The sequence below is a fragment of the Saccostrea cucullata genome, unplaced genomic scaffold, assembly GCF_032062105.1.
Source record: "Saccostrea cucullata isolate Sc308-1 unplaced genomic scaffold, CSIRO_AGI_Scuc_v1 ctg4310, whole genome shotgun sequence".
Taxonomy (NCBI): Eukaryota; Metazoa; Mollusca; class Bivalvia; order Ostreida; family Ostreidae; genus Saccostrea; species Saccostrea cuccullata.
Window position 1 is genome coordinate 33,249 of NW_026931061.1, and position 12,010 is coordinate 45,258.

Genomic DNA, 12,010 nt, shown 5'->3' on the forward strand with positions numbered 1-12,010 from the left:
GCAACAGGAGATTAGATTCAATATTACATGGCGGTCGACATGCCTCCCTAAAACTGAGTAGAAATAACCTTTGAAAGCTGTACACTGTATTATTAGACCTATGTTTAAATATGCTTCCGTTAGAACTTTTTTCAATATTTTTATGAAATATGATGAAAACAAGTCTTTCTTTTCTATTGGATAACCGATTAGAAAATAAATCTTGTTTGGATTTCTTGCAAGACTAAATAATTAATGGTCCCTAGAATAAGTCTTATAAGGTAGGGTTCTATTCTGGTTCCTGACTAGATGAAATATTCAATGCATTTTCTTATAACTCTTATAATTAGATGTAAGATATTCAAAAGATCGTATTTTTTTTCTCATCTTATCATAATAGCACAACTTTAATTACATGTATATATCATAATGGTTAATTGAAATCTAGAAGGGACTATATTTTTAGCGGAAATAAATATCGTATGAAAATATCTTCTTTTCCGATTCTCAATAATATTTCAGAACAATGAATTTAGTTTTAATTTTGACTTATCAAAGTTGTAGACTTGAAGAATTTTTCAAATGGTAGTTAAATGAATAATATTAAGAGAATAACGTTATAAAATATATCAAAGTTCTGTGTGATGTGATTTTCGAGACAAATTACAACTATACTAGGCTAACTTTTAAAAGCCTCTACTGTAAGCACAGATATGAGCCAAAAATCGGTAGAAAGAGTTTTCCTCTTTTAGTAAACGATCAAAACGTTTCATTTTTGTACCATTTTATATCTCTATGTGACTTTTTTACCATATTTGAAAATTAAAAAATATCTAGGATGAAAAGAAACATATGCAGATAACGAACAGTATTCAAGCTCAAAAGTCCATTAATAAAATGGGAGCCGAGCAAATACGGACCTCCAAAACATCAGAGATGGGATCAGGTGCCATGGAGGAGTGAGCATCCCCTCCTGACCCTCACGCCCACCCCCTGCTTCTTGTCATGATCGGGAAATAACGGAATATATCCGTCGTCCATTCAGTGTGTAAATAATGGACTAGCTATTAGTGTGAAAAACGTCAGTCAGCATTTGGATGCGTATAAAAATAATGTATCCTAAAAAATAAGAAAAATTGAAAAAAATCGGATTAACTATAAGATCCATATTTACAGATAATGGGAGGTTTTTTTTCCCTTATCAGACAGCAGAAAATATCAACAATATTGCTTCAAATTGAATATTCTATGAAAATACTTTATTTTTTCCTCATAATTCTATTTAATGCAGCGATTCCGCAGCTTTTTTGAGTTTAATTACTTCATATATTATTACATATTTAAAATTGTACAATAAAAACGAAACATCTTATGTACGTTTTGTTAAGCGTTTTGAGTGCGAAGATTCAAACATTTATTTCACCTTGATTATCAACAAAAATGGTGAATGTAGACCAACAACATGGGACATGATTGATTAAAAACTTAAAATATCGTAAAGATGTTGCTAAACCCCGTGAGTTTTGTGGCATTAGTTGTCTCATTACCAGTTACATTTTCACAACTGGTCGTAAATGTTAAAAACAAAGGGGGCGATGTAATAAGAGAAGTTATTTCGGGCAACACGACATCCGATGTAGTGGAGCTGCAATTTCAGAATACAGACGGCACACTCATCAATCAGTTCATCGACTTCAAATCGGTGAGATTATTTTGACTGGGGTCAGCTAGTTGGATTTTTATCTTTAAAGGAAAGAAGACTTGAATAGCACTGTTTTGGTTGAATTCAGGTCACCATTGTCAGGTCCACTATATTTAGCTCTTAGATAAATCTACCTATATAGCTGAAAACTAATACTGCTTCATTATGCGACTCTTTGTATGCTTTTCATAACAGAAACTTACTCTGAAATAGCTAAATAAAGCTATATTATATAGGTAAGTAAAGCTGTAAAGCTAAATATAGTGATTTTCCTGGACCTGATTGTTTTTCTGTGGTGATGCATTGTCAGTTTCTATTGCTGCTTATTCCATTTTACATCACTATACAGCAATGAATTTAAAATTTAATAATTACTAATGTAAATACATATTTAAATAGTAAATGGATTCTAATGACCTATTTGTACCCTGCAGGAAGTGCAGATTTTCCGTGCCTTTGTGCTGAGAGAGGAGGAACTTGGATTCTCCAGAAATAAACCCATCACTTTATGCTTTGTGTCCAGATTTAACAAGAATGAGTTCATTTCTTCTGATGCGATGTCAAAACTCCGACAGGTGGGTTATCTGTTTCACAATTTATTCACATACTAATGCATCTTAGAATTAGTTAGAAACACATGTTTATAAAATTGATTGTATTACCACTACTTCCCTATGCATGATGTAAAAATATGTCTCATGTTATGTCAAAATTCAGGCAGATGGGTTATCTTTTTCTCAGTTCACTCACACATCTCTTTAAATTAGTTGATTTGAACATACACAATGTATTTTATTGTAATTTAATTATGAAGGGATTGGGCACGAATTCTGGAAACTTATAAAACCCTCTCCTCTGAATTAGTTAGAAACACAGCCTTTATAAAATTGATTTCTTAAATCATTCCATGACCACTTCTCTTTGGATATTGTCATATTATTGCAATGTTTTAAAAGGAGAATACTAGATTTGAAATGAAGGCAAAAAGAATTCAAGTAAATGTGTAGACTTAAGTATTATGACTGTAATACATGTAATTATAAGTGAATCTTCTGTCAAGTAAAATTTAGCATTACAATAAAAAAAATTTACTTGTTCAATAGTTTATGAAAAAGTACACAAATTCTGGGACCAAATTTCAAAATATCTTTAAATGAACATAGAATTGATAATTAATTTTATTAATGTTGATTTGTACATGTTTCTATTTATTATGTGTTTTTTTTAATTAAAGAAAAATCCGAGCACGATTCGTAGCCCGGAGGAGGAGAAAGTTCCTGAGATGCACATCATGGATCTACGGATGGACCTGAGAAAAACAAATGTCCTCAGTCCATACATACACAAAGCCTGCCAGGATGCCAATCTGACCACCTACACCAAGGAATCAGACATCAGAATGTGGTCACAAGGTAATTATTCTAAAATGAAAATCACTGAATGACAAAAGTGTGTGCTTAAAGAAAGGGAGGAAATTCAAAACCTTGAAAAAATCTATTCATTCTAAATGAAATTGAATTGTCTTTCCTGGGTAAGAATTGTAGGATTTGGTATTTGTAGCACTGGGTCAGGACTTTGATTTACTGATGTCCACCTCTAAGCAGACCCACCCTGGGAAGTTTGCTAACTGTAAGGACATGGCTAACCTGACGTTGCCCTGTCTGTGTCACTATCACATCTGTGTCGGCTGGTATCCGTGTGGACTGAAGTACTGCCGAGGAAAAGACTCCACGGGTCGATACGTCAGTTATCGCTGTGGGATCAAGACCTGTCGTAGATTTATATCCTATGATTTTGTGGCTGAGAAGAAATATAACTGCTTATGGGATGATGTGTGATATAATGGATTTTGTAAATATATTTAAAATTTTATAAGCTTCCATTTCTGATAGGATTGTCAGGTAAATATTTGATACTAGAAGTCATGTATGCTTTAATGGCTGCTCCTGTATCCACAATTTATTCTACACTCTGTTTATTGCCTTATAAATTGTGAAAACTTTTGTTTTAAATTCAGTTCCTCTACAGTTAACTGGTTTTATTATTGATTTTTACATAATTATTAATTTTTGATTATGTATACACAGTCTATGTTTTACTTTGATGAATGGAAATGAAGATTGATTTATATGATTTTGTGAAAAAAAAGACCATCCTATGTGAGACTCATTCACAAAAGAAAAGTTAAAGTTGCATGTAGTTTTCTTGATAATTCTGGAAAAGCAATTCCCCAAATACAGGATGTGATAATTTTCTGTATATGTATTTGATACTCTTTCAGTTCATCCCAGTATTTTACATGTATATATTAAATGACCAGTTTTTGCTGTTTGAAGAATAATGTAGAAAAATTAGTTGTGAACAAATTTTTGTTGTTTATAATCATGGTGCTACTTGTATTTTGAATTTTTTTTTTTTAAATAACACTTTTATATTTTAGTTTTGTGCATTGTAGTTTGATGAATTATATTTACATTTCAAACCACTTGAAAACCAAAGGAAAACCCACTTGACAGTGTAGTTGTTGTAATTTTTTTTATATAGATGATTACGCATGTCAGTAATTTTAGGCTATACAAAAGGACTTAACATTATGAGAGAAATCTAAAAAGTTTTAGAACATAACCCATTTCTCCATCCAATTACCATTTGCTAGACTTTCTGTTTAGTAAGGCATTTAATCTTTAGGAATTTTCTATGTTTTTAGTGCCATTAAATTTTAATTGACAACTTTGATAAATGAAGACAAATAAGAGAAAAATTGAATTTGCACAGAAATTTATTAGGATTAGCAAATGGGATACAGTAAAACTCGTTTAGTACAAACACGGATATTACGAATACACAGATACATGTATATCAAAGTTATCTTGGATCCCTAACTAAATGAATTCATTGAGTTCCTTGTACAGATATAACGAATTATTGATATAACAAAGTAATTTCATAAGTCCTTGTGACTTCGTTATACTAGTAACCGAGTTTTACTGTATGTTCTATTTAAGTTCATAGTAAGTAAAATGTTAGCATCTAAGAAGGAGTTTGATCATTTCACTGCATCAGCTCCTTCTTAATACCAAAATTTTACTTGGTATGATCTTATCATTACTTAAAATTAGGGATGTCAAAATTGTCAATAATTGATATTCGAATATTCGATAGGAGTATTCGAATATATTTGAATATTCGATAGAATAAACCTATCTTGAATTATATTAGATTTATCTTCACTCTCCTGTCAACCAGTACAGGTTTTATGCAATTATTTTGGAAAACAAACTCATGTCGAGTTTGTCAAATGCATAACAATTATATTTTTTTTAAATGATCAAATATATGATGAGTAAACATAAAAATTGTAACCATTTTTTTTAAATTCAAAAGATTCTTTACCATGTTCCAGATTAATTGATCGTCTTACTAAATTCTACACTGATAGCTGTAAAAAAAATTATACCAAGCAGAACAATTATCCAACGGAGAAAAATTAAAAGCAATTACTTTTTGCTAATTAATTTCCTGATAATGGTTTAATGATATTTACATAAACAAGAGATCCATGTGTTTACTGTCAAACTGTGTCCTACAATACAAGCTGAATGTATGTACTGGACACTATTATACCACTAATTAAGTAAACAAATGAATAAATTACTTTAATAGATACAATCTTCACACCTATAAGGTAATCCAAGAGGAGTGTCTTTTAATTTTGAACAAACTTGATTCAATTTCTAATAAAACTTGCCAGGTTTTTCTCTCTTTTAAAGGCTTGTAAACTGAAAAACGAATATTTGAATAATAAATTTACATTCGAATATCAACTCATCGAATGAATATTCGAATATTCGTTGACATCCCTACTTAAAATGTATCATGTTGATCTATAATATATGTGCCAAATATTGCCTAACTGGTTGTATATGTAAATATTTATGCAATGATTTATGAATTACATGTATATTATACTTTTTATATGCACAAAGTATTAAAATATTGCAGAGAACCCCATGTTTATTGCTTCTAACAAACAATTATTATATTTGAACTTTGGCAACTTGACCTTTTGGTTATATCAAAATCAGAGTTAATTCAAATTATGGGGCCCAAACTAATTCTGAATACACATTTCATTTAGCTGGATATGTTGACGTGTTTGAGAGTCGAATATTTCTAGTTGTCCTTTACTTTTGATAGGTTGACAGTCTTGAAACCAAGTTTGACCACCTGTACATGTACTATAGGAAAACGGCTTTTTCTGTAGTTTTTTTGCTCACCTGAGCCAAAGGCTCAAGTGAGCTTTTCTGATCAAAATTTGTCCGTTGTCTGTCGTCGTCGTTGTAAACTTTTCACATTTTCATCTTCTTCTCAAGAACCACTGGGCCAATTTCAACCAAACTTGCTACAAAGTATCCTTGGGTAAAGGGGATTCAAGTTTGTTCAAATGAATGGCCACGCCCTTTTCCAAGGGGAGATAATTATGAATTAGAGAAAAAATAATGGCATTTTTAAAAAATCTTCTTCTCAAGAACCACTGGGGCAGGAAAAATGAAACTCATGAGGAATCATCCTCAGAAAGTGTAGATTCAAGTCTGTACAAATCATGACCCCCGGGGCTAGGGTGGGGCCAAAATGGCCGATCAAAGTTTAACATAGGAATATATAGGAAAAATCTTCTTGTCAAGAACCACTGGGCCAGGAAAGATGAAACTCAAGTGGAATCATCCTCAGGTAGTGTAGATTCAAGTTTGTTCAAATCATGACCCTCAGGGCTAGGGTGGGGCCAAAATGGCCGATCAAAGTTTTACATAGAATATATAGGGAAACCTTTTAAAATCCTCTTTTCAAGTACTTCAAATCCATGCTAGGTGATATTTATATGGAATCATCCTCAGGTAGTGTAGATTCTAGTTTGTTCAAACCCTGACCCTCTGGGAGGTTAAAATTCAAGCCCCCCCCCCCCCCCAAACTGGGTAAACTTTCAGTTCTGATCTGATATGTGCTTTTTCATAGCAAATTGCTTAGGTGAGTGATGTGGCCCCTGGGCCTCTTGTTGTTTAAGCTTACAAAAGCTTCAGTACGTTGCTGTGTTTTAGATTTAGTAATATCTAAACAAATCGACCAATCAGATATTCAATATTTTGTCTAATATATTCATTTTGGTACAAACCATCTCTCAAGTACACATACAAATACATGGGTACAACATTTAGGGACTGTAATTTTACAAGGATGATAAATGCACTGCCAATTTTTAGGTCACCTGAGTAAACTCCGATGACCTACTGCTATCTGTTTTTGTCCGTCGTCGTGCGTTGTGTGTTAACGTTTGAACATTTTTAGCTTCTTCTCTGAAACCACTCAACCAATTTCAACCAAACTTGACATATAGCATCTATAGGTGAAGGGGAACAAAAATTTTGAATTTCATGGTCCCTGCCCCCCCCCCCCCCCCCCCCCCCCCCCCCCCCCCTTGGGCCTAGGGGGTGGGGCAAAAATCACCAAAATTAGTGCAATCTTTAAAAATCTTCTTCTTTACTTCTGGACATCAAGCAGTCAAACTGTTGATATGATTGTAATCAGTGTTGAATCCTCTACCAAAGGCTAAATAGGTTATATAGTGAAAATGCATTATTTCTTTGAAATTCTTCTTTTCTGCTCCTGGGCATTAAATAAACTAACCAAGTGCATAGTTATTTTGAATAAGACTGCTTCTTCTCATATTGGGAATTTAATGTCCACAGGGTCAGGGGTTCTAGTGGTAGGGTGGGGCTATATAGATTATATAGTGAAAATGCAAAAATTCTTTGAAATTCTTCTTCTCTGTTCCTGGGCATTAAATAAACTAACCAAGTGCATAGCTATGCTAAATAAGGCTGCCTCTTCCAAAACTGTGAATTTCATGGCCCCAGGGTCAGTGTGCTAGGGCGGGGCTATATAGATTATATAGTAAAAAATTAATTATTTCTTTGAAAATCTTCTTCTTTGCTTCTGAGTGTTAAATAAACTAACCAAGTACATAGTTATGTTGAATAAGGCTACCTCTTCCAAAATTGTGAATTTCTTGGCCCCTAGGTTGGGAGTTCTGGTATTAGAGCGGGGCTTTATCGATTATATAGTGAAAATGCATAAATTCTTTAAAACTCTTCTTTTCTGCACCTGAGTATTTAACCAATGAACTGTGTACATAGTTATGAGGAGGAAGGATGCCTCTTTGAGATTTTTGAATTTCAGGGTCCCTGGGTTAGGGCTTAAATTCTTGTGTTAGGGCGTAACTCTAATGTTTATATAATGAAAATGCATGAATTCTTTGAAAATCTTTTCCTTTGTTGTTGGGTATACTAGTAATGCTAATGATCATAGTATATATTTATGACAAAAAACTTCTTACAAAAACGGTTAATTTCCTGGCCCCTAGGTCAGAGGTACTTTGGGAGGGGGGGGGGGCATAGTCTGAAATAATTTAATGCTTTGAAATCTGCACTTATTAATCAACAGCATGATGAAATAAAATTTCAACAAATTTCCAAAATTTTAAAGATGTGGCCCCAGGGTCAGTGGTTCCTGTGGGATGGGGAGCTCAACTGTGGACCCGTCCTAACACAAGAAGCCCTGACTAGGGGCCCTGAAATTCACTAAAAGTGGAGATGCATATTCTCTTTGTTACTCTGATCTACCTCTGGGTATAAAGTAACCAAACTAAGCATGCTGAGTGTATAATTATGATAAGCAATGGTGTCTCTTTCAAAATTGTGAATTTCATGGCCTCTAGTTTAAAACATGAATCAAATTCAATTGTTGGAAAGTTGTTGCATGATACTCAGGTGACCTATAAGGCCCATGGGCCTCTTGTTTTGTTTTTTTTTTTTTTTTAGTTTAGTGATGCAGATATGATGTTATTTCTTTGATGCCAATGAAATAGAATATTCCATGGAAAGCCATGAAAAAGGAAAAAGAAATCATAATCAAGATATCTACATATTAAATTGGCATGGCAGATCTATCGGCTGTGAATTTGCGTCTATGTGACGCTAGGTTCACATAGGGACATCGAGATGTCATTGTTTTATCTCGATATTTCTTAGCATTGCAATTTATATCTGCCCTTAGCGGGCGTATAAAATATAATTAATTATTGACTTCTCAGCTGGATGTTGATTTGAAGCTGTGTATTAATGAAATTCACAAATTAAAGATTAAAAAAGCAAGACCTAGCAGAGGGTAATCCATTCATCGTTAATGGCTGACGACGCCGTTAAATCGAACACACCGCTGGTCCGTCATAGCCGGTAGTTACTCTTCTATTAGATTTGATGATTCCAAAACAATGGAGCGGAATAAGTACTTATATTTTATTGATCACTTTGCCGACAGGATTGCATTAAATGATAAAAAGTAATTAGACTAAAGTGACTTTTTCGATTCTGGGAGCGCCAATCAAAGAGAAATGACAGGCTTGTAAAAATATTTCAGAGATGAATATTAAATTGATAAGGTTTAATTTCCTTTAACATTGCTAATTAAAGTATATCAAAACATTATCGAGAACTGTCCTTCTTTGAAAATCTGATCTGTGAAATAGACAGGACCAGCACTTAATTAATTACATTTTTCAAAAATGGTTACACGCAGAGCAGAATGACAATGGGATCGACTTTTCATCCGGCGATCCGTCTGTCTGTCTGTTCGTCTGTCTCAGCTCATTTCTTGATATATGATATTAATATTTATGTTCTATTTGTTATGAACAATTTCTTAAACGAGGTAAATTATAGACAAACAAGTTGATGAAACAAGAATTTAAGCATCTCGTTTAAAGTCAGCAAATAAATTTATCATTGAGTCAATTATTTATACACTAAATTGACGACGGATATTTTCGTTATTCCCCGACCATGACAAGGAGGACAAGGCCGGTCAGTGGAACACCTGCTCCTCCATGGCACCTGATCCCACCTCTAATGTTTTGGAGGTCCGTGTTTGCTCTGCTCCTATTTTGTATTGTTTTATGGACTTTTGAGCTTGAATATATACTGTTCGTTATCTCCATATGTTTCATTCAAGTTCCGAGTAGACATACAAATGAAAATAGCTAGTGGTACTTGATAAAATTTCGATGTGTACATGTGTATATGTTTAAAGGGGCACAGTTAGTGCGTATCGTAATTCCTGTACACCATACATTGCAAAGATACTGTGTACGAGGAACGCTGCTACCCTCAAATACACTTTGTAAATCAAAGAGCTTTGTAACAAATTAAACTTTGTAAGTGATCAAATACATAGGATTTAAGTTTTTAAAAATTCATATTTGATTTAAACCGATTGTTATAATTATAAATTCTCTGAAATCAAAAAATTTTATGTAACAGTATTATAATGATAGAGGGGTTTCAGGTAGAGCATTTTTCTAGGTATTTTATAGTAAAGTTAGGGTAAAATGAACTATTTCCGTTAAGTGTGGAATGTAATTTTTTTTACAACTTTTAAACAGAAAGGTGCTATTGTATAATTTGGGAAGTGTAAGTTAAGTCGGACTACCATAGGCAGTCACGTCTAATTTCATAGTGTTACAGATTCTGATGACTATATGTTTGAAGAAATTCTGATATCTTTTAAAAAGAAGTTAGGAGCCTTGAGGGACACCTTAACCATTTTTTATGGATTCTGCAAGACTCAAACAGACAGTGTTCTTTGTCACATAATTTTTTTTTCATCAAGTGCTCTAAAAATTCATGATTTTTTTTATAAGATCACCTCTATATCTGACTTAAATCCACCCTTCCCTAGCTCTATTTCCATTGGTCATGTAAAACCTAGAGTTTCTGTATGTTACTCGAGTTACTGGAACCTGTTCATGTCCTGACTATATCTTATTGACCTTTGGTGAATGTTTGGACACACTTTCACAGTCCGTCAGGTCATTGGTCTACAATAATAACAAATGCGTACTAGCATACTTTACTCGGTTTAAAAGTTTTAGCTTAAACAGAAGATTGTGCGGACAGATGATTTCATTCTTGTTTTGGTCTAGAAATAATAAAATAAAGAACAAAGACCAAGCCAGGCTCCTGCTGGCCTGAGATCAGTTGTAGTGTTTGAAACTAAAACATTCTCTGTTAGACGTAATATTTGATCTCCCTTAATTTGTAAACTCGATTCTTCAGAAAAATAAGCAACCCAAACAATGATGTTACGCTGCATTTAAAGAAGTAAATCTAAAAGATAAGGCGGAATATGCAGATAAAAGTAAGTGTCCTTTATCTGGAGATAGAACTAAATATTGAGATGTTGCCATGCATACATCCGGCAGTTTACATCTTTCTGGGTGGTTTGCTTTTATATACAGCACAGTGGAAACCATTACTGATAAACGTGAGTCAAAGGAAATCTTAAAAATATATAATAAAATCACGTATGGCAGTCGGCTGGGGTAAAAAAAATTGATAGGAAAGAGGGAAAGGAGGGTCTGGGCAGAAAGACTGGAAATTGGACGAAGATCAAAATGGAGGGTATAGAAATGAAATATATGGAGATAACGTACAGTATTCAACCTCAAAAGTCCATTAAACATACAAATTTGGAGCAGAGCAAACGCAGACGTCCAAATCATCAGAAGTGGGATTAGGTGTCATGGAGGAGTGAGCATCCCCTGCCGACCGGCCACATCCATATAAATAAAGCCTCTCCCACTGCTGCATTCGGTGTAGTTTATTTTTTATTTATCTATTTTATTTTATTATTTACTTATCTATTAATCGTATATTTCTGGATTTCTGAAAATAATAGAGTGATAAGCATGTTTATCTCTATACTGACAATTATTCAAATTGCTTGGAGTCTCTTTGACTTTTTCAGCTTCAAATAAATCGTAAATGACGTCCGCCTGTATAACACAGCGCTCCGTGACTCTACAAGACACGGATGTTTGATATTCTGGAATTGATAGTAAAATACTTCCGCACCCGAGGCCGCTATCTTTGACATTAATGCCGATTACGGCCAGTTCAGGTGAAAATTATACAAATTACAAGGCTTGACTGCGACTTGTATGTTTTTATGAGCGTTGTCTATCGATCTAAGTCTCTTCTCTCTTCCGCCACAGTCAGTGTCCTCTGCCGCGGATTAAACTGTTTTGTTTATATTTGTTGCTGTAGCAACGTCTCTTTTCTACTAATCACCTGGCATTGGGATTTTTTTGTAAATTAGATCCACTATACATCAAACAATTCATGCGCGTCAATCTCTCCATAAGCTGTTGTTTATCTTCAGAATACCAAGTATTCTTATTCAAGAAGCACCTCAATTAAATCGCCCTAAATCTGTGAC

The 12,010-nt window shown here is 33.8% G+C and overlaps 1 protein-coding gene across 1 annotated transcript; it reads left to right on the plus strand.

Annotated features, from left to right (window-relative positions):
• The first annotated feature begins 1,450 nt into the window (after window positions 1-1,450).
• Window positions 1,451-3,850, plus strand: LOC134231234 (out at first protein-like). Its single transcript, XM_062713172.1, has 4 exons — window positions 1,451-1,681; window positions 2,116-2,256; window positions 2,916-3,093; window positions 3,242-3,850. The coding sequence occupies exons 1-4, from the start codon at window positions 1,481-1,483 to the stop codon at window positions 3,517-3,519; spliced, it is 798 nt and encodes a 265-aa protein (XP_062569156.1). The 5' UTR covers window positions 1,451-1,480; the 3' UTR covers window positions 3,520-3,850.
• Window positions 3,851-12,010: the final 8,160 nt, after the last annotated feature.

Excerpts from the sequence above, each read along its gene's own strand:
- LOC134231234 (XM_062713172.1), top strand. The coding sequence starts at position 1,481 with ATGTTGCTAAACCCCGTGAGTTTTGTGGCATTAGTTGTCTCATTACCA. Across the intron at positions 2,257-2,915 it reads CGATGTCAAAACTCCGACAG|AAAAATCCGAGCACGATTCG; the intron begins GTGGGTTATCTG and ends TTTTAATTAAAG. Across the intron at positions 3,094-3,241 it reads CATCAGAATGTGGTCACAAG|CACTGGGTCAGGACTTTGAT; the intron begins GTAATTATTCTA and ends TGGTATTTGTAG.